This window comes from Nipponia nippon, unplaced genomic scaffold, assembly GCF_047370975.1.
Source record: "Nipponia nippon isolate SJK-2023a ecotype South Korea unplaced genomic scaffold, ASM4737097v1 scaffold_22, whole genome shotgun sequence".
NCBI classification, from domain to species: Eukaryota; Metazoa; Chordata; class Aves; order Pelecaniformes; family Threskiornithidae; genus Nipponia; species Nipponia nippon.
This window is the reverse complement of record NW_028262339.1, coordinates 2,843,405-2,866,737: the sequence shown is the minus strand read 5'-3', so window position 1 is coordinate 2,866,737 and position 23,333 is coordinate 2,843,405. Positions and strand designations below refer to the sequence as shown.

Genomic DNA, 23,333 nt, shown 5'->3' with positions numbered 1-23,333 from the left:
AAGGTCATGGAGCAGATCATCTTGAGTGCCATTACGCAGCACGTGCGGGACAATCAGGGGATCAGGCTCAGCCAGCATGGGTTCATGAAAGGGAGGTCCTGCTTGACTAACCTGGTCTCCTTCTATGACAAGGTGACCCGCTTAGTGGATGAGGGAAAAGCTATGGACATTGTCTACTTGGACTTTAGTAAGGCCTTGGACACTGTCTCCCACAGCATTCTCCTGGAGAAGCTGGCTGCTCACGGCTTGGATGGGTACACTCTACGCTGGGTTAAAAACTGGCTGGACAGCCGAGCCCAGAGAGTGGTGGTGAATGGAGTCAAATCCAGCTGGCATCCGGTCACAAGTGGTGTTCCCCAGGGCTCAGTGTTGGGGCCGGTCCTGTTTAATATCTTTATTGATGATCTGGATGAGGGGATTGGGTGCACCCTCAGGAAGTTTGCAGACAACACCAAGTTGGGTGGGAGTGTTGATCTGCTGGAGGGCAGGAAGGCCCTACAGAGGGACCTGGACAGGCTGGATCATTGGGCCGGGGCCAACTGTATGAGATTCAACAAGGCTAAGTGCCGGGTCCTGCACTTGGGTCACAACAACCCCATGCAGCACTACAGGCTTGGGGAGGAGTGGCTGGAGAGCTGCCTGGCAGAAAAGGACCTGGGGGTGTTGGTTGACAGCTGCCTGAACATGAGCCAGCAGTGTGCCCAGGTGGCCAAGAGGGCCAATGGCATCCTGGCTTGTATCAGGAGTAGTGTGGCCAGCAGGACCAGGGAGGTGATAGTGCTCCTGTACTCGGCACTGGTGAGGCTGCACCTTGAGTACTGTGTTCAGTTTTGGGCCCCTCACTACAAGAAGGACATTGAGGTGCTGGAGCATGTCCAAAGAAGGGCAACGAAGCTGGTGAAGGGTCTAGAGCACAAGTCTTATGACGAGCGGCTGAGGGAACTGGGGTTGTTTAGTCTGGAGAAGAGGAGGCTGAGGGGAGACCTTATTGCTCTCTACAACTCCCTGAAAGGAGGTTGTAGCGAGGTGGGGGTCGGTCTCTTCTCCCTAGTAACAAGCGATAGGACGAGAGGAAACGGCCTCAAGCTGCGCCAGGGGAGGTTTAGGCTGGATATTAGGAAAAACTTCTTCACCGAAAGGGTAGTCAGGCACTGGAACAGGCTGCCCGGGGAAGTGGTTGAGTCTCCATCCCTGGAGGTATTTAAAAGACAGGTAGATGTGGTGCTCGAGGACATGGTTTAGTGGTGGACTTGGCAGTGTTAGGTTAACGGTTGGACTCGATGATCTTAAGGGTCTTTTCCAACCTTAACGATTCTATGATTCTATGAAGTGGAAACTGCTTCCATAAGATTCAGTAATTCACAGTGTATTAGAAATATTGTTGACAGGAGGCTATGAATGTGGAAAGCCTTTTTTTTTTTAATTCCAGCTGAGATCATTTTTCAATATTCACATCATAAAATCACAATATAATTACTTATCAAAACCTATTCCATAATACTTCAGAGATTTCAAGAATCCTTCTGTTGTTATTTTTCCCATCCTCCCAAGACTTGCAGTTAGATTCATATTACTACACTGTGGCAGCTTGCAGATGGATATGAAAAACAGAACCAATAAAAATTGTAAAAACACTCTGTGGATGTGCATGTGCACAATAGACATTGGTTCAGGGTTATACTGGAATTTGTTTAAAATGAGCAAAGCAATCCTGGGCTAACACTCAGATCCCTGCCAATAAGGCTTCTTAACCACATCACATTATCTGTTCTCTCTGTATTATCTAAGAATAGAGATAAAATTTTGTATTTAAGTACAATTCTGCATTTGGGAAAACAAGTCAAGTAACCCTGTTTCTATGTTTATCAAATAGGTTACCATTTGACTGACTTTGGTTAGAATGAGGGAGCAAAGGAAGACTCACTATTTGGTTACTTTAACAAAATAAGGTGCTGGCAGATAAGAGAAATTACTGCAATTTAGAACTGGGATTGATGGTCACCTGCCTTCTGAATACCTTGAAGCAGGAGGTGCCATATTACAGCAAGTAAAAGTTAAATGATCTGTATGTAGCTTTGTGAATACAGGCAGTATCAAGGGTCATTTTGCAGAGAGTCTTTGCTTGATAGTGTCTTCCCCAACAGTCATTGTTCAGCTAACTACTAATCCCAAAATTAAAGTGCATTTTGGGAGCCAAATTGAGTTTGAATATGTGCAATTCTGTTAGGAAAACATAAGCATGTGTTCTGTAGTCTTAGCAGCAACTAAGTAAAACATTAATTATAGACCTGAAAATTCTTACTGTATCAAAATACTGAACATTAACTAGTTTAAACATTCTAATTTAAATTAATGGGAATGGAAAATATATTTTTTAAAATATTCTTATGTCCATTTTATTAATGTGGGTACTTTATATCTTTATTAGCTGAATATCTAAGGATTTTGATCATAATAAAAGATAAAACATCCCCGAAATTCTTATCTGTACCATGAAAATTGTTTTATTATTCACACATATTTCTCATCTTGTTCATAGACACATTAAAAATACCACATGTAGTTAGTATATCATACTCTGAGATTCTGACATGCTTCTGCCTAAGCTGCAAAAATAGCATCTTGTTTTCTGAAAAGCAGAAACAACAAAATGCTAATTTTTGGTTGTTATTTAATTATGTTGTAAATGTCCTACTTTCAAAAGCTTTCTAAATGGAATATAAGTAACTTGATCAAACTGGTTTTTTTATATGTAGGAATTACTTGTTTGTGAAAACAAAGCATTCTTGGCTTCATTATAGAGAAGATCTGTGTAAAAGTGCATTTAACATTATAGAAAAAATAGTCTTCCCCTACGTGCTTCCACATGCTTGTATTTTTTATCCTTTCTAACAAACTGACAACAGTTTCTCCTTTTAAAAGAGAAAACCTTCATCCCTGGTACCCTACATGAAATTGCTTTCAAGTTTACTTAGTCAATAAGATACAGGATCATATATGATTCTTTTTTAGGCTAAGCCCTCTTCAAGTCATCAAAGTAAACAGGCCTCACATCCATTGTAACAGCAGCATAACAGTGATTTGCACCCATCCAAAAAAAACCTTTTTCATGGCCAGTGTGGTGTAAAGGATCTTACTTTAAATAAGAAGTAGGCCTATGCCATGCATTTTTGTTTAACATATGGTATCAATAATCTGGTTCAAAATATTTAAGGGTTATATTTGTTAGAACTGAAATATGATGAATGATTCCAAGATTGCTACTTCATACTTTGAGTTTATGACTAGAGAATTTAATTTAATATTGTTGCCGTATTCCAACACAGGGAAATTTCATTTTGGCTGTGAGTGAATGATATCATTTTACTGCTATAATTATACACTGAATAATTGATTATGTTGGTTTCACTTTTTGCAGTCTAACTGATGTTGCTTTAAATGCTATGGACACAGTGAAACTTTTCTTTAAAATACACTGTAGAATCCTAAAAGGGCGTCACATACAAAACACTCAAATCTTCCAAAACATTTTTAGAAATTATTTACCTTCAGTATGCTGCAACTCTGAAAGATTATGTTTATTCTGAATTTGTGCATTTATTTTCTTCTTCTAACAGAAGGAGTTTAACAGTGATTGCAAATTGAAGGAAAGAATAGAAGAAAATGGATATAACACATATGCATCCTTAAATTGGAAGCACAATGGAAGGCAAATGTTCGTGGCCCTGAATGGAAGGGGAGCCATAAAGAGAGGACAGAAAACAAGAAGGAAAAACACTTCAGCTCACTTTCTTCCAATGGTAGTAATGCCATAGATGAAGGAACTATTTTATCGATGCAGTTGAACCAAAGGCTCCTATGTCAAGAATATTTGGTAATCCTCTTGAAGTGTAAATGCAAGGAAATAGTGCAGACATCTGCTTGTTTGAAAAGAGAGCAGAGGAAGCCTTTGAAGGTTTTGTAGTCATTGCTGGCACATGAAATACTTTTATTTAGTTCGGCATCATATCTTATAATCAAGATACAAGCTGGATCAAATGGGATGGAAGTTATTGCCAGTGTGAACAATTTTTTTTAATCTCTGTGACAGAATTTAAGGGACTTGAGACAATCTGTTGAATGACCTTCATGGGGAAAGTTATTTATAGAATACTAACTCATATCAAAGACCTTAATTGTTCATTCAAGCCTAATGATCCAATGAACAGTTAGACATGCTAGCATTTGCTGGAAGCACTTGGATCACATGCACAAATAATGACATTTCTGGAGAAGCTTTGTGGAAGAATGGATTGGATTAAGGAATATAAGCAAAGTAGCGTAAAACTGTTCTAACAAAATGAATAGTATGGTTTGCTTGTATGTTCTAACTTCATTCCTTTTTATTTCTAAGTTATTTATTTAATAGGATGTTAAATATCTTTTTGATTTGAAATGTTTTCCTCATTTGCTTTGTTATTTTCCCTTTTTCTCAGTACTTCACACAAGTTGATAGGTTAAAATGTCAAAACCTCATAAGTACTCTGAGAACAGGTATTAGACAAGGTTTTAAAGGCAGAATTTAATGTGTATAATCAATTTTTTTCCTAAACTGTCTTGCACTTAAACAAAAAGACCAAACAAGCAGTGCTTGGATTTATGGTATTGGGTGTCTATGTTGGAGATGTTTTTTTTACTTATCAGTACTCAAGAAAAAACTTCAAGAAATACTTTGTTCAAGGGGTCTTTCTGCTATTTTGAAATTGAGAGAAGGGGCCACATCTGTACTTGGGTGTCAACGCATCTGTGTGTATATTCATCTGACTTTGATTTCAATTTGGAACTAAGATCTAATGCATTGCAATCAGCGTGATATTCTGCAGCAAGCATTGGGCTGGAACCTAGATGTGGACAGCCACTGAGATTGCAAACATTAAAATAAAACAGTGTGTAATTCCCAAGTGTAAAATTTGGCCTCTAAAAGGTAAGTAAGAAGGCAACACAGTTCTGCGCTTCTTATTCAGTTAATCATAGAATCATAGAATCGTCAAGGTTGGAAAAGACCCTTAAGATCATCAAGTCCAACCGTTAACCTAACACTGCCAAGTCCATCTATACCATGTCCTCAAGCACCACATCTATCCGTCTTTTAAATACCTCCAGGGATGGAGACTCAACCACTTCCCTGGGCAGCCTGTTCCAATGCTTGACCACCCTTTCGGTGAAGAAGTTTTTCCTAATGTCTAACCTAAACCTCCCCTGGCGCAGCTTGAGGCCGTTTCCTCTCGTCCTATCACTCGTTACTAGGGAGAAGAGACCGACCCCCACCTCGCTACAACCTCCTTTCAGGGAGTTGTAGAGAGCAATAAGGTCTCCCCTCAGCCTCCTCTTCTCCAGACTAAACAACCCCAGTTCCCTCAGCCGCTCGTCATAAGACTTGTGCTCTAGACCCTTCACCAGCTTCGTTGCCCTTCTTTGGACACGCTCCAGCACCTCAATGTCCTTCTTGTAGTGAGGGGCCCAAAACCGAACACAGTACTTGAGGTGCAGCCTCACCAGTGCAGAGTACAGGGGCACTATCACCTCCCTCGTCCTGCTGGCCACACTATTCTTGATACAAGCCAGGATGCCATTGGCCCTCTTGGCCACCTGGGCACACTGCTGGCTCATGTTCAGGCGGCTGTCAACCAACACCCCCAGGTCCTTTTCCACCAGGCAGCTCTCCAGCCACTCCTCCCCAAGCCTGTAGTGCTGCATGGGGTTGTTGTGACCCAAGTGCAGGACCCGGCACTTAGCCTTGTTGAATCTCATACAGTTGGCCCCGGCCCAACGATCCAGCCTGTCCAGGTCCCTCTGTAGGGCCTTCCTGCCCTCCAGCAGATCAACACTTCCACCGAACTTGGTGTCATCTGCAAACTTCCTGAGGGTGCACTCGATCCCTTCATCCAGATCATCAATGAAGATGTTGAACAGAACCGGCCCCAGTACTGAGCCCTGGGGAACACCACTCGTGACCGGCCGCCAACTGGATTTGACTCCAAAATACGCCCATTCAGCACATTTGCCCTTGTTACCAGCTTGTAGAATCACAGGCATATAGTGGGAGCAATACCGAAGTAAGGACTGAGGGATAGGAGATCCAAAATCATGCTCACGCATTTATCAGAGATTATTACTCACGTGTATATTATATATGAGAGCCAACCAAAAAGCTGTGCTGGTATCCAGCTTTAGCATATCTTTCATATCCATCATAGTAACTAAAGGCTCAAAATACATAATATCCAGCACATTTTTATGAAGTGTTACTAGTCCCATGGCTTAACTTGAGCAACTGCAGTATAGAAGTTAAGCATAATATGAAGTCTGTTCAATTAAAGGTACATAAGGTTTGTTTTATGCTTTGCTTTAATTTTAGAGAGCTCTGGATAGCTCACCAATGTAACCATATTGAAATTCATTTTGTTAGAGCAGATAAATAGAAAACAGTACATCAAACAATTTGTACCACTGTCTTCACATTGTATTCCACTAAATAATAAATAAATAAGCCTTTGCAGTGTCTGTAGTAAGAAACAAAAGTAGTATAATATTTTGTTCTAAATACTTTAAGATGAGATTATATTGATGCTGCAGTTTTATCTTCAATATTTCTTGTTGTGAAAAAAGTTTTATTTTTGTTGTTTGGAAACTGTATTTTGGTACAAAGGAGAGCCTTGCTTAATGTGTCTTTTTGAGAATGTTTAACCTCTATAAAGGCTGGTGATGTTGGAATCTTCTATAACTAACTTATTTAAGTCAGTGTTTAACCAGCACTTCAATCTTAATCTATTATTTAAATATTAGCTGTTTTAAAAAAAAAATAATAATAGCTTTCCCATAAAACACAAAATGGTCAGATTGTATTTCCTGTCCTTAAATAAAAAGTCAATCATTTTAAAACCAGGAAGTCATTTGAGAGACAACATTTTAGCTGATAGCTAACATTATATTTCATGGTACTTTATCTCCAGCTTGCTTCTTCACAAATGATATTTTTCTAGAAAGGGAAATAAGAGTTTCAGATTTTAAATGTAATTGGAGGTCACAGCAAGACTTAACTACCATGATAAAAGCAAGTTTCTGCTGTTTAACATTTGTAATTGATAATTAAAACTGACAAGACATAATGGACCACCCACAGTGAACATTCAATGTGAGATAGGACAAACACAGTATTGGATGACCACTTAAAGAACATTTAGGGTACAAATGAAATTCTCTTTCGACAGAATTACCTAGATGAGTTGGTCAGGGGAAAAATCATGCATAAACATTATCATAGTACTCAAAACACCATGCTGCTCAGAGGCCAAAATATCACTTTTCCAAAGTGAGTCAGAAGCCATTTGTGACATGAATAGCGGCAAAACAAAAAATCCTTGAAGGAATCAATGATTCTTGCATGATTGGCATACTGTAATACCCACTGCGGTGGGAGCAAACTGAAGACGCTATCTAGATTGTCATAGATCCTCAACCATAAACTCTGTTTTCTGTCACCCTCAACATAACAGACTCCTGAGCAAAAGGAAAACAGGGGGAGAGATTTGAAAAAGAAAAGGGAAACAAAAATCACTGACCAACAATGTATAGTATGTTATATTTAAATAAAAATAATAATATGTGGGGAATAGAGAATGAGAGTATTGTCCCTTGTTTGTTTTATTAACCTGAAATAGTACTGCACAATAAAAATAAAAAGGGAAAAGATCTGTTGTACTACAGGATGTGGTTTGGTGCTGTATAGCCCCAAAACAAAACAAATAAACAAAAATAAAAAATCACTTGAACATTTGTAAGTTTCTTTAATTTTTTCATGTGTGAGTCAGCTATCTCCACACTAATAACAACCAAATGCTTTAGATTCTTCCTGTAAGTATTCAGATCCAGCTAGTTTATGTAGTGAAAAAAGCAATTAATTTAAAGCAAGCACATTTGATGAAAGAATGAAGGAGTTTAGGGGAAAAAAACATGAATTCACATTTTTAAAGCAAACTTTAGATATGGAAAACTAGTTAAATTTTATATAAGACTTCATTCAAGACATTTCAGGTTATAAAGTTCACTAAAGGTTATGTGCTGGTTGTGGCTGGGATAGAGTTAATGTTCTTTATAGTAATTAGTATGGGGCTATGTTTTGGATTTGTGATGAAAACAGTGTTGATAATACAGGGATGTTTTTGGTATTGCTGAGCAGTGCTTACACAGAGTCAAGGCCTTTTCTGCTTCTCACACCACCCCACCAGTGAGTATGCTAGGGGTGCACAAGAAGCTGGGATGGGACACAGCTGGGACAGCTGACCCCAACTGGCCAAAGGGATATTCCACACCATATGTCATCATGCTCAGCATATAAAGCTGGAGAAAGAAGGAAGGGGGGACATTCAGAGTGATGGCGTTTGTCTTCCCAAGTAACCGTTATGCATGATGGAGCCCTGCTTTCCTAGAGATGGCTGAACACCTGCCTGCCGATGGGAAGTAGTGAATGCATTCCTTGCTTTGCTTGCATGCATAGCTTTTGCTTTACCTATTAAACTGTCTTTATCTCAACCCATGAGTTTTCTCCCTTTTACTCTTCTGATTCTCTCCCCCATCCCATTGTGGGGGTAGTGAGTGAGCGGCTGTGTGGTGCTTAGTTGCTGGCTGGGGTTAAACCACGGCAACCTATTTGAAATACAGTCTCTAAACAGGACTTCATTATTTTAATTTAGAAAACAAAGTTACTGAGAAAAACACAGTAATCATGCAAATACAGTTGTGCTTTGGAAGAAAATACTACATATATTTTAGAAGAGCATAAAATGAACCTTGCCAATGCACTATAATGACCAACATAAATGCTCAGTGTTGTTCACAAGTGTCATGATCAACTGTGTTTACTAAGATCTTCAGGAATGAGAGGGTGGATAGATCTAGAGCCACACATGAAACTTTTATTGAAAATGCTTTACTTCTAGTTACTTCTTCTTTAAACAAATAGCTAGCTTAGAGCTATATTACATGAGAATAAAAGGGATCATATTAATATTGTAGAGTAAAATTAGACCCTTAATCTTTACTTAGAAGGCATGCCCTAAGTCCAGCAAGGTGATACAAGGAGTTTTCTGCATAGAGGATCACTGCAAGAAACTCCTGGGCAAGTATAGGCATCATATCACAAAAGCAACCGAAGAATTTAAATGTGGCTAAAACAGGAAGCACAGAAGTGGAAATAAGGAGTATTGGGAAGAGTGAGTTAAATTGATTTTGCAGAACTTCACAGAAAAGGTTCAATTTAAGTTTTGGCCAGTGCCTGAGCCTGAGGGAGAAGTTCAAACTTTCTTCAAATCCAGTCCTAGAAGCAAGTTGCTATTTGGTTCTAATTATTAAATTAAATGTGGGGGTTTTTTTGTTTGTCTCAGTCTGTGTTGTAAGCATTTTACTGGTAACATTACTGTGTTTTATGTAAATATGGAGAATTTTCTTAACTTGAGCTGGATCACATTTAAAATAGCACCATGTAACAAGGATGGCCCTAATTAAACAGAGGACAGCTGGCAGTACTATTGCAATACATAGAAATCTTGTGTTGTTTCCTGTCTTTTTTTTATCGAGCATGAAATCCACAACAGATTTCTTGCCACCTAGGAAGAACTGAACAAGATACAATCTCTCTCTCATTCTTCCCTGCAAATGCATATAGCCAGTACTGTATGGAGCCACAGCATTGACTGTGGGACTGTGCAGCAGTCTGTGTCTCCTCAGGCACATGATATGGAGCCCTTGCCAACCCAGGTGCTTCTACAGGGAACACCAAGACAGTTGAGCATGCATGGTAAACCAGATCTCTGTCATTGAACATGCTTTAGAAAATCCATTAGGGAAGAAGTTTTTCACTTTGGCAGCTGTTCTCAGCTAACACATCAGACCACTCTTTGGAAGAATGGCGACATAAAGCAAGAATGGAAGTAGCTTACACAGTGGAAAAAGGGCAAATAGAGCTGATGTAGTCAGTGTTTTATGTGACATGTTCAGGTAAGGACTCCACTCTGCTCTAAATATTGCTTCCTACAAAGACCAATATAAGCAAGAGGAGAGAAAAGATCAGAAAAAACAAATGAGGTCAAGACGCAAGAGGAAAAAGGCTGAAGTAGAAAATGCAGGAAGCTGGCTTCACAGTGGGCTGGCAGACCTGGGTTGGTGCAATTTTCTGTACTTCAACATACTGTCTGCGGTGACCAAGAGAACTCCATCAGTACAAGAAATGATCTAATCATTCACTACAAACACTTGACACCCTTTAATGAGCCATGGCTTCCACATTCCCATGACTGTTGTGCCTTCAGTCATGAGTAATTATTTGACCAATAGTTTTACACACATATTCAGATATATAATTTTTCAGTAATTGCTCTTGCAAACAAGACAATTATTTTGTTCATCTCATGTACCCAAAGAGCATGAAACTAGAAGGGAATATCACTTCATCTTCACAAATTTCTTAGTCATAGCTATATTTAGCTCAATCAGTTTGTAAGTGACTACGGCCTAATTTGTGTTTCACTAAAACATATCCTCTTATAAATGATCTTGTCTTGACAGGAGTACTTGAAGAAAGAGTGAGTCCAGTTTTGTCCCAGTTATGTACTTTATTTAAAATTTGTGTTTGTCTGGCTTTAATCTTTGTTTCAGTTCTATCTTTTTTCCACTGGAGATAAAAGGCAGCTATAGCCAGTGTTTTACCCTCTGTGAAGGACCAGAATCAAGTCACTCTCAACATTTCTGAATAGACAGAATTCTTTCAGTTGCTGAGCATAAGGCACATCACTCTTCCTCTGATAATATTTAAGGCACTTTTTTGTGTGGCAGCATCTATAGTGTCTACAGTATCCTACTATGCAGAAGCAAAACAAAATTTTCTAGTTTTATCACCCCTACTTAGAAGTCTGAGGATGAGACTAGTCCATCTTTTGCCACAGAATGCTTTTTTATTAACTTAGTTTGTATGGATATGTAGAAAGTGTATGTTTATTTCCAGGTCATTGATTAAAATCCTGAATAGCATCAGGCCTAATATGCTCACTTCTAGAACTCCTGTCTAAACCCTCTATTCAGTTTCTCTGATTGCTACTTTTTGCAAATTGGTATATCATTTAACATGTGTTTTACTGCTATTTCATAATGTTGATTTTTGTAACTGCAATATGATATGATGCTAAATGGAAAGTTTATAAAACGTAGTATATTTATACAATTACTTTTATCTATCAAACTTGTTATCTTATTAAAGAAAATCTAATTTACTTCATAAGGTCTAAATTTCCTTTGAGGCCTATTAGCTATTACTATGCTTTCATTCTCTGGTTCACAAATCCTGTAGCGGGAATTATATAATGCTGGCTGGCTTATATACCCCTAAGTCATCCCACATGCCCTTCCGATGATAATTATAATTTTGCATGCTACATATAAGGACTCTGATTTAATTCAATAATTTTGAATGTACTCTGTGTAGATAGTTCACAAAGAATCCAAAGGATTAAGATAAACAAACTTATCATCAATATGCCTAATTTGCTGAACATAAGTTCACATATCCATTTCCATTGAATCTGCAAATTGGCTGAAAATTATTTGTCTAATCATTAAGACAATGGCTTGCTGTAGGAACATAACAAATAAGAAAATCCATGCTGGTTTTGTTGTTTATGACTCATTAATAATGTCACAAAATTTGACAGCTTATGCAGTAAAACAACCAAGCAATGAATTACTGAATCTCTCTGAAAATTTACAGTTAATTTTCTATTTGTCTAGTACTTATTACTTTTATCAGTGAGCTGGAGATATAAAACTGATCACGAAATTTCTATTGCAGTCCTTTTGTCTAAGGTATAATCCATTATCTAGACTATCCCTGACAGAAGTTCATCCAACAGTTTTAACATATCTATTTATGGAAATTCTGCTGCTTCCTCAAATTGCCTGCTTGGGTGTTGAACTGGCTTTTTGATGTGAAAGCTTTTCCTAATATCTAATATAAATTGTCCTTGCTACAAATTAATCTAACTAATTCATGTTCTGTCTTCTGCAGGGATGAAAACGCTTGATCACCATCTTCTTTGTAATAACCTTTTATGTATTTGAAGCCTGTTATCATATCCCTTCTTCATTCTTCTCTTTTCCAGACTAAACAAGCTACATTTTTTCCTACTTGCTTTGGAGGTCATATTTTTTAAACTGCTTATCATACGTATTATTTATGATAAGTTATCTCCAATTTCTGTGTCTTTCAGAAAATGTGTCCTCCTCCCCCAGAAGTGCTCACCAATACCAGGTAGCATGAAATAAACATATCCTCATTCTAACAAGTGATATGCTTTTAATAACTTTCTGGAATGACATTTGCCTCTTTTATAAATGAACATTCACTTGCATCTGTGTCCCCATCTTGTTTCCTGCATTTGCTAAGCCAGTCCTTGCCCATTCCCTATATGCATTCATGTAGTCAATGAATGATAGGTAAGATGGATTTCGACCAGCTATGACCTCACTTTATATTAGTTTCACTGAGACCATACGTCCCTAGTTTGCTCAAGCATGGAACAGAGGACTGCATGGAAAGCATCCAACCACCACAGATAAATATTAACCCAGACTCTGATAATACCTATCCAGAGCCAAAATTCATATAAACTAAGAATCTCCTCTCTCTGTCCTCCAACTGTACTCTCTACAGACTCATATCTACCCACTCCTATTCCTGCTCTAACAGTTTAGTTAACAGGTTTGCTTCTTGAGATCCAGAAAGTAAGAGTCAAGCTAAATTGGCTGGGTTTTCGTATAAACCCCATATAGGCAAGTGTTTACTTTAGTTAGTTTACTCTAACATGTAACGTGCAACATGTTTACTTTACTCTAACACTCACCAAGCCTGAGTGTTTAACAGACAGCTAACTGCATCTATAATAACCTAAAGCAATCCTACAGATCCCAGGTATCATGTTTTAAATATCTGGAAATAACTAGTTAGCCTGTCTGTAGTAACAGGCCATTTTCTGAATATTACCCCCATTATATAACACAGAAAAAACAGGAACTTCTGTCATAGTTATGAACAGCTAATTACTTGAGGTCAGCACTAGAAAGTCCGTTAGGTTTTTGCCTCTCTGCCTTAGGACAGTGATCAGGATGCAGTATATCTGTGAAATGCACCCTGTACAGCTCATGAGTGTGCCCATGGTTGTTCTTATGTTTAATAAGAAAACACAAATCACAGGACTCAAAACTCCAGCAATAATTCTATATTGATCTCATCAAAGAAACAGAAATTTCAAGATGGAATAAAATAACAGAAGAGCAAAGATACAGCCATACATGGTCAGACCAAAAAAGTCCTTTTTGGAAGCACAAGTACATCATACCACACAGGTACTGTGCATTAATTAAATCTCATTATTCATAGGTTTGTCATAAAGGCACAACATTAAAAAGAGTTTTCATCACTGCATGCCATCCAAAAGTTTTGTTTGAGAACGTCTTTTTCTGCTAATTTTTTTAATCAAAATGCAAATTAACTTTCATTAGACTTAGTAAACAAGAAGCCAAATGTCAGAAGTGAAAAAGAACATTGTTCAGACAACATTCCTCAGTAAAAACATGCTGTCTTAAAAAGACATTACAGCAGCTTACTTTGAGCAACTCTAGCACCGCTATTCTTTGAAGAAGGGATTTGAAGGTTGGCAAGAAGTTTGAATTTCATTCTGTCATTCTCCCTATGAAGAGATGTCCAACTTGGGCCAATTTATACCTGCTATTTATGCCTACATCAAGCTGCTTTTTAATGCAAAGAATGTCCTGGAACCAAGGAGCAGAACCTAGGACTCTTTCTGTCCCTGAACACATCCTCATCCTTGAAATGGATACAAGTTTCCACTTGCTTCTTTCCTCTCTAGCCACACTAATTTGGTCCCTTGGTGAGAGGTGGGACAATTGCCACCTCCTACATACCTTCTAAACTGATGGTTAGGGCACTTTCTTAGGAGCCACAGGGTGGTAAATGCCCTCAGATTATTATACAAAAGGTGACTGGTGGGGCAATTTTCTTCCCTAGATGGGTTTTAAAAGAAAAAGTAGACGCAAAGTCAATGGTATTTGAGGTATAGAGCACTTGGCCAAACTCTGACTCTAAGGGACTGGTTCTGCCCTGTGAACCCTACTCTCACACACACATTGAAAGCAGAGGATATGTATGTATGGCCAGAAGACCAATGGGATCTGGGACACCTCTTCCTTGGGCTCCACCAGACTGATGTGCAGGTCATCAAGAATCCCACTGCATCCCAAATTCTTCCCCTTAATTTTTAGGGAACTCGTATCCTTCATTCAGGTTTTGAACTCTACTTGCAAGGCCAAGTGCCAAGAAACCAACTTGTTTACCTGTTCTCCAGAACTGGTCACTATGTAAGTCACCAAGTCAGTCTTATAGGTAATGTATTACTCAGCTTGCTTTTCTTTAAGCTCAGACCCCATACACTTCTACACCTGCACCCCTGCAGTGTCAATTCCCCCTATGCAGAGTCAGAGTATCATTATCTTTTCATATTATTCACAGAAACAAATAAAAGAAATACTATTTCTGACAAAAATGTTTTTTTTAATTTTCTGTTGTTTAGTGACAGACTATTCTTTTTTACTCCGGAAAGATACTTGGGAGATTCAGTTAGCCTATTGAATAAAGCAGCAAGTCATCAGCTACAAGCTCTTTAACTTTTTGTAAAATTTATAGATAAAAAGAAGGCAGCCTCCAATTTTGCAAGACATGTTTTAGAAAACATTGTAAATATACCTGCTAACATTTCCACTACGTATTGTTTGGGATGTTTTCTCTTCCACTGTTCCAGTAAAGCAAAAGGTTAAGATACTCATAATACAGAGGGGCAGGAGGGACTGGAAGTGAAATAGATCTTTAAAACACATTGGTTTGTGTTTGGGTGATAAAGGAGCAGTATGAAGATTAGCTTATCTTTGAGACTAGAAATGTACAGAGGCTCTGATATTACAGTGCATGCTAAAAGCAGGTTTCTGAATATAAACAATGCCTTACTGAAACCTACTTGATGCTGAAACTAAGATGCTGAGGCTGGTGTCCTGATGTGATTTAACTGTGTGTCTTTAATTACAAAATGAAAGTTAGTTTTGCAATTATTTAATGCTGAACTTAGGGCCTCAAACAAGTGTGTTTTTCAACTGTTTTTCAGCGTGTTCTTAGAGTCATATGAGCACTGAAGCACTAAGAAACCTCAAATGAGGAAAGCAAGTTAAATAATATGAAACTTCTATTTTATTTAGCTCTGATGGAATGAAATTCTCTTTCCAGCCTAAGCTGGGGAGAACAGGAGAAAACCCATATTAAATGTATTATTACAGCCTTATGCTCCACTTCTGAAAGGCAACTGTTGAGTGCTAGATCCTCGTGTCACCTCAAACCAAAAGCTATCTCTCTTTGAAATGTTTACTGTAGAAGACAGGAAATCTGTTTGCAATCTTAACCACAGACCAAACTTTTCAAAAGATGTCTCTAGTGTCTAAGCATAAAGATAATCTTGTGGGTAAGGCACTGGACCTGAATTCTGACCTCAAATCTCAGCTGCCAGAGTGGCTATATATGACCTTGACAAGCCATGCAGAGCCAGATATAAATAAAAATGCCTAAAATAAAGATTTGAAAGTACGTCTGTGGCAGATGATAGGTGCCTGCATCCAAATTTGTAATCTGACAGCCTTCATTTGGCTGCTGCTTAAATTCCATAGGCACTTTTCTCTTTTTGGTCAAGATTCCCTAAACTGTATGTGTTGTACCTCTTATTGTGATCCACCATCTCAGTTTCAAGCTCCCTCCTAAGCATGTTTTTCTTCTGGGTGGGGTACTCATGGGAGCTGAGGATTCAGGCAGCTGATCTTACATCAGCAAAACCAAATCAACAAAAAATATGGCTGCTGTCTTCCACAACACAGTGACTGGCAAAGCTAATGTTTTCCTTATCTATCCCTCAGAAGAGTGTTCTCAGAGCTTTGGTAAGTATGACCTTTTCGGGGATTCATCCACCCTTGTGGGACAAGCCCCCTCTTGCTGTCCATCACGTTGCAGTTGCAATTACTAAGGAAACAACTAAATACTTTTAATTTAACTGGCGAAAGCTCAGTTTCCTTAGGAAAGAAGAGCAACAACTGGTTGTAAATTTTTGCTTCTGGTTCTTCATAGTAGTTAGCTGCCCCTGGCTAGTATAAAAATTCTACGATGCCCTTAGACCTATCTATGGTCCATTTGGCGATTAACTTACTGATTAGACTAAACTACAGGTTAGATCATCTGCCAAGGAAGTAGAAAATCTATATTCAGGTCTGTTCTGTTTTATTGTCCTGCACATCAAACAATTTGACATTTCTTATAGAACCAAATGCTGAATTGTGAAGATTTCTCTTGAAACTGCAGACTTGGGTACAGCTCTGTTTAAGAAGTGCAAGTCTTTCCTATTAACTTGTTCTTCCCATATTGCAGCCTTTTCCTCCTGCCACAGACAGAATCATGTGTGGCAAGGATGTTTTCAGGGCTCCCAAGAGTAAACTCCCAGGAGTTACCACTATACAGGTTAACACTAAGCTCTGCAGAAAATTCTCTCAGCCTGAAATGCGTGTCCTGAGAAGTCAGCTGTCCTCCCCTTGGCTACAAAAGAAGCCTAGGTATCCAGCTTGGACTAGATGCTGACTTTCATAAGGCTAAAGGCAGACCATCTTAAGACTTTAAGCTCTTCAGGAAAAGTACTGTCTTTATTATGTGCCACATCCTTCCACAAAACATCCATAATCTTAATAGGAGCTTCTGTGGCATCAAATAGCAATTAAGGTGTTGTTATTAAAAATTATGACTTCTCTAAGTTTATCCATTATTTTAAGCAATGCATTTTAATAGCAAAAAGCACTAATGGACATTTTCTGCTCTTTGCCCACTATAGAAAGAAAGTAGCTGCTCATTTTTTATTTCTTTGGTCCAACTAGACTCACTGGTATGAATTAAGTCCTCAGATCAAGATGAGATTAGTTTAACTAAACACAATTAAGCATAATTCATTAATCTTATACAGAAGCTCTAAGGTGCAGCTCCTCCATTCTGACCCCAAGGAGGTCTGTATGGATTTTATAAGCCCTTGTGTTTTACAAGCCCCTCTTCAAATGCTGTGTTTGATACAGTTGTTCAATGTATAGAAACAGTACATTGTTACTGGATGTTCATCCCAATTCAAAATACCATGATATTAAACGTTTTCAGCTGAACATAACATCTAGAGAATATTCCACATGTTTGGCCCACAGAGAAGAGGTTATAACACTATTGCAATTACATCCTCTACAGATGGCACATGCTGTATGGATTACAGTGTTGCTTGTTCTGTTGCTGTGGACTTGCTTTGAATTGTCTGTGAAACGTTGGAACCATAAATCAATTCTTCTCCCTCTCAAAGAAAAGAAAAAATATTTCAAAGGGAATTTTGTGCAAAATGGCAAGGGTCAGGGAGGCTAGGGTAACCTTCCACTTTGTATCAAGGAGAGGAAGCCTTCTGATTAAAACAAAGAAGAGGAAGCTGCCCGAATAAAACAACTTTTTTCTCCTGACCTCATATATCAGAAAGAAAATCTCCATTGGAACAACCTAAAATGGAAGACAGACTATATTCAGCCATGTCTTGTATAGATCTCCAGGGCTGGCAATTGTCCTCAAGAACAGCTTTACCAGCATCAGTGGAAGACTGAGCCAAATTCCATGTCTAACACATACTCTTTAAAGCCAAACTGTTCATGGCTAGAAGGACAGTAAAATATTATAACAAAATGGTTTTCAAGAAATATTATAACAGAATGGTTTTCAAGCTGAGTGTTGAACCAGATGACAAGGTAACATCATGCCTTGATCAAGCCTTATATAACTGTTTTGGTGTGTGGCAACATTAAATGTCAGTTACGCTCGCTAACATTTATCTTTATACATGAACTGATCATTAGAATTACTGTATTTAGAGAAACCCTTTTGATAAAAATGTCAAATTATTTTTTTGAAAAATTCTATCTTTTAATCTTGATCTTGTGTTGCAATTATTCCCAGACCTTATTGTGGTTTCCTGCACAAAATTATATCCTTAAGCATACCAGTCCAGCATTTATTACAGACACAGGACAATAAAAAGTCAGCAGCAGGAGACAATTTGTTTTATATGTGCAGTTAACTTTACACAGTGCTGGAAAATATTGGCAAGTGGCACTTAATTATGTTACCCCTGGATTCTTAAAATGTATCACAAAGAACACAAAGGCACAAAGCACTTCTTTACTGTAGCTACTTTTAGGAACTACTTTTCAGTGGTACAGGCTTTGCATCTTAGAATACAATTTCAAGATGTTCTAATTTTGCTAATACAATTATTTTTCCTTGTTTTCATTCTTTGTTTACTTTAAAATAATTGCCAATTAATAATTGTATGGAAAGTGGTTTCATTTGTGACATCTGAGAAATAACTCCAGACAGATGTAATTCCAGTTTTTTACCATGTTGGCTCTGGGTCTGTAAGTTTCAAACAACACCAAAGTTAGAGGATTTTCTGCTGCATTGCACAATACCTAGATCTGGAAATAGGATCAGTGATGGAAAGAACCCTATAAAAGGAAAGGCAGGGTAGAGAGATAGCAACAGTAGGACATTTAAGTTTGTGGCCCATTGAGACTACATCCTAACGTGAAACTGCTGGAAATGCTGGGCTGAAAGTTCTTCGGAAAAAGAAATGAAGACATGATCTGATGGTCAAACCTTCCTATTTTCTACTTAGCAGTGCACTCAGTGCACTGCTTTATCCCCACCAAGCTAATATTGACCAAACTTGTATGCAGAAACCATATTCCATTTATTTCACATCCTGAAAAAATGTTCTAACAAGAAATGAAACTAGCTTAGCACAGTCATATTGCTAACTAAATGCAACAAGAGCAAAAACTTACCAGCTGACAGTAATCTGCTGCTTTAGTAGCTTGTGCAAGAATAATTTTATATATCAACAAAAAGAAAAAGATTTGGGACAGTAAGCACCTTCTAAAAATTGTAACTACTACCTACACTGTAGCATGCCAGTGTACTCCCTGATTTTCTGAAAAAGACTAGTCCAGGGTCTGATTCAAAGGTCCCTGGAGATATTAAAAGAAATTCCGGAAAATCTTTGATCACAAATTTTCAGCTAAAGATGAAAATGTTAAAAAGGGATAGCTGTAAAATACCTCATTCTCATGTATTAAAAATGTTCCCACTTACAAAAAAAATCATCTAAAGGAATTGACTCACTTTTTTGTAGATTGTTTCATAAGGCTGACAATTTTCTTAGTTTTATGATTGAATTTTATTAGGAAAGTAAATCTGTAATATGATAATTCCACATGGATCCTGCAAAACTTGATAATGCTGTACTTTCAATAGTATGAAAGTATCTTAACAAATAGTGCCTTTACTTTCACTGAATGCTACAGACAGCTTTACAGCTCAAACACCGTGTTTAATAAACAACCATTTTTGTTGCTACTCTGGGAGAAATGTGCTATTGAGTTATTATTAGACTCAATACTTCTGAATCACATGTGGAGGAAGGGGCCAACGTTTTTTCTTACCAGACCCATAGTTTGACTTTATTGACAACATTTTAGTTTTGCCAGCTTGATTTAAAAATACTGACATTTGTCTCATTGCAAAAACTTCAGAAAAACAGCCATTCCTGCCATTCTCTGTTTAATTTTCTTATTACTACCAGGACTGTACGTAGCCACAAAATTGCTGTTGACAATTCAGAAACACATATTCTCCCACCATCTGGAGATGTGCAGTGTGCACGACACAAGACCATGTTCATGGGGTCTACACCCCTGTTAGCCCCTCCTGATGAATCCATCCTGAGTAGCAGAATAAAAAGTGTTGGGATTTGTTTCGTGTTTTGATGTTTTTTAGTAAATTTACATTTGGCTTTGGTTCTAAAAGAAACAACAGAGAAACCTTTGACCACACCCTTCTCTGACATGAGATACTGTGCCACTCGCTTTCAGGGCACCTATGCTGATTTATACCTGCTTAGGATCTGGTTCAGCATATCTGTGTTAACTCCAAGCCAGAATCTGCACCTGTGTTGAGCTCTCCTGCACAATGAAAGCTGCAAAATGAGAGTAATGTAAAAGATATCGCCATGTGAGAAACTGGTATGTGTTTTGTCTTCCAGCCTCACTCAAAGAAAAATGGCTGTTGTCTGCACACAAGAATGTGCTTTTGAAGGTGAAAATGCAATTCACAGAAAACAAAGACAGCACAGATTTAAAGTTACGTAACCCAAACACCTTTTAAAAGATTTAGATTCTTCATCCAGAAAAGTAATGAGAAGTTCTTTTTGATAAGCTTGCACTAAAAACTTAGAGGAAAAGAAAGGAATTCTGCCCTGTCTCAACCTGCTAGGAACCTCCTGGTGTGTACCTGCACTCACAGAAGAATATGGCTCAAGGAAAACTCACCCTCTTACATTCTCAGTCTCCTTCTTATTAAAAAAAAAAATAAAAAAATAAAAAAATGTCACTGGGCATTCCCTGTAAGTAAACAGTACATGTTGAGTGAGGTATTTTACAAAGAATTTGTGGTTAGGCTGGCAGCCCAGAAGATGAATCTTTGTTTTCCAGACATTAGTTTAGTAGATTATGGCACATCATTAGAAATTATTCTTTATTTTGTTTATACTCTACTAAAAGTGAATTACAGTTTCAGAACACATATACACTTTTCTTCAGCTATTTAAGAAGAACTATTGCAATATAACCAGTTAGCGTACTTTCACACTACAAGAAAAGCAGGATGCAAATATTGACCCTTACCATATGAACTGATATTAGCTAGTCTGGCATTTGCTTATGACATCAGAAAGAATGGTATCCTCCTTTGTAGGAATGATACTGTAATGCTGTGGTTTTATCTTTCTTTAATTATAATGGACAGTCTGTCAAACCACAAAGATGTAAATAGTTATACTTTACTTTGATCCTTTAACATGGTTCTATCTCATTAAGTAGATATATTTGCAGTTTCCACTTCCTTTTCAGAGATGAAATATATTTGTTTTTCCTACATGTTAATTAAATAAAAAGTGTGCTAGATAGGAAACTCTTTCTTGAAGTACATTTTTTAACCTGCTAGTTCAGATGATATAAATACATTTATAGATATTTGCTGAGGTTCGTCTGATTTATCTTTAGCCATCTAAATAGCAACTGGGACCCCTCTTTAGTCAGTGTAAAAAGATAAATATTTTCATTTTAGTATGGTATGAATCACTCTCCAGAGGTGACAACCTCCTTCCATTGACCATCAGAGGGAGTCACTAAGACTAAGAGAATAGATGAGAAAAATCTCACCCTTAGTTGAGAACATGAAATGAAATGTGTACTTTCAGGTATAGTGACAGGCATTCTTTGGACACAGGCCACTTCTGTGGCCATGAACAAAAAAACCCATTAAAATCAAGTGATGCATAATTTCACCACTCTACGGATTCTGTAGGAAGCATTTTGCAGAAACAATATACACAACTTCTCCACAAAATTTACAGTTCTTTAACTGAGCATAAAGAGCATGAGAAAGAGAGATTACAAAATACCTCTGATATGTCTACACTTTGGATACCCCTATGGAAGTAACTTCTAAGCATATATCTATTCTGAAAACAAAAATCTTGGTCCTACTACTTCTTACATACACTCTCAAGAACCAGACAGCCAAGAGGAGTTCTGTTCTGCCCATGAAGAGACAAATGGCAGGTCAATAGACTGCATTTGCAGGAAGTTAAATCTGCCTGAAGCATTTGTAGAGCCTTAAAGGTAATTTTAAATCTCTAACATGTGGAAATTACACTGAAATATAACAGTGAGCCCATAATAAGAGTAATCATTAATAGAGAGTTAAATTTACACAAGCAAAAGCTGACGTATATCTCTTCAATATCCCAAATTGGCTGTTGATTTTTATTGATAATAGCTGTTGCATCTTAAACCACTACTGAGAGGACAGGCCAGCTTCAAGGGGCAAAAAGAATTCATTAAAAAGGGACTGAATAAACCAAGAAAGCTGAGAAGAAAAATGGTTAAAAATGAGAGAGTGTATTGAAAATCACAGCTAATTTTTCTCTTATTCTTCTACTGGTCTTTATTGTTCATAGTGAAAACATACAGTATATGAAACTCTAAAGAGTTGAATGAAATATGTTAGCAGCAAGCTGCATTTAAGACCAATTAATCATGTCAAGATGTACAGCAGTGTGCTATTAACCCACTTCTGAAGATACTGAAGTCTCTCAGCCTTTGGTCTCCAGGCTCACATCACATCCAAGAAGTATACCAGCAATCTGCTAATGCGTACCCTTGTTGTGGCTTATTATTATATGTCTTGGTGCAGCTTCCACATGTTCCAGTTTTCAAACTGCCTGACATTTTTGGTTAAGTTGTGGCTAAACATGTGCAGGAGCAGTTTTTCCACAATGATGCATTTAGTTCTTTTAAAATGTTTATTTCCCTGTGTAGCCAAAAGTACCAGTCTGCAACCACTACAGGGTGGATTGGGAGGGCTTGCAAAATTTAATTTCAAAAAACAATGCAATATGTTTGAGTTAGAGAAGTGTAGAAGAACATCTGAAAGCAGTAACTTCCTTTTTTTGTTTGTTTTATTTGTGTTTTTTAATTTTCACTACTGTAATTTGAAAAAGAACCAGTCTGCAAAATACCCTTGCCATAAGTTCACCAATCACTGGAAACAAGATATTTGAGAGAACTTAGTACATCAAGCTCAAGAAATTCAGCACTCATCAGTGCACTCATCATCTGAGAAGAAAATACCATTGTCTTCTCTTAAAAATCTTTGTTTTTCAACTGTAAATGAAGCAAAGGAAATTCCACTACTGAAAAACAGAGATGTGATTAACCTGCCATGTACAGCAACTGACTTTGGCAATATGGAAGGGGTGAACGCAACACTTTGAGCTCTACCTTTTCCCCATACCTCTGCCAAAACCAGATTGGTTTCTACAGCCATTTTTTTACTATGCCTGATTCCACACATTAGAAAATCCTCACTGATTTTTACAGACTTTCTCACATGATATACATGAAGTTGGGTATAAGCACATCATCAGGATTAGATATGAATTGATGATGACTGTTCACTTTTGTTTGATGGCCATAAGGCAAATTAAAGCAAAAGTCATCAAATAGGAAAA

The 23,333-nt window shown here is 37.8% G+C and overlaps 1 protein-coding gene across 1 annotated transcript in view; it reads left to right on the top strand.

Moving 5' to 3' along the window:
* LOC104008560 (fibroblast growth factor 10) overlaps nt 1-5,669 on the top strand; it is a 76,495-nt gene extending 70,826 nt beyond the window's left edge. Inside the window, exon 3 of the mRNA XM_087760410.1 lies at nt 3,618-5,669. Within this exon, the coding sequence (XP_087616536.1) occupies nt 3,618-3,815 (198 nt within the window). The 3' untranslated portion in view covers nt 3,816-5,669. The remainder of the gene's footprint in view (nt 1-3,617) is intronic.
* Nucleotides 5,670-23,333: the final 17,664 nt, after the last annotated feature.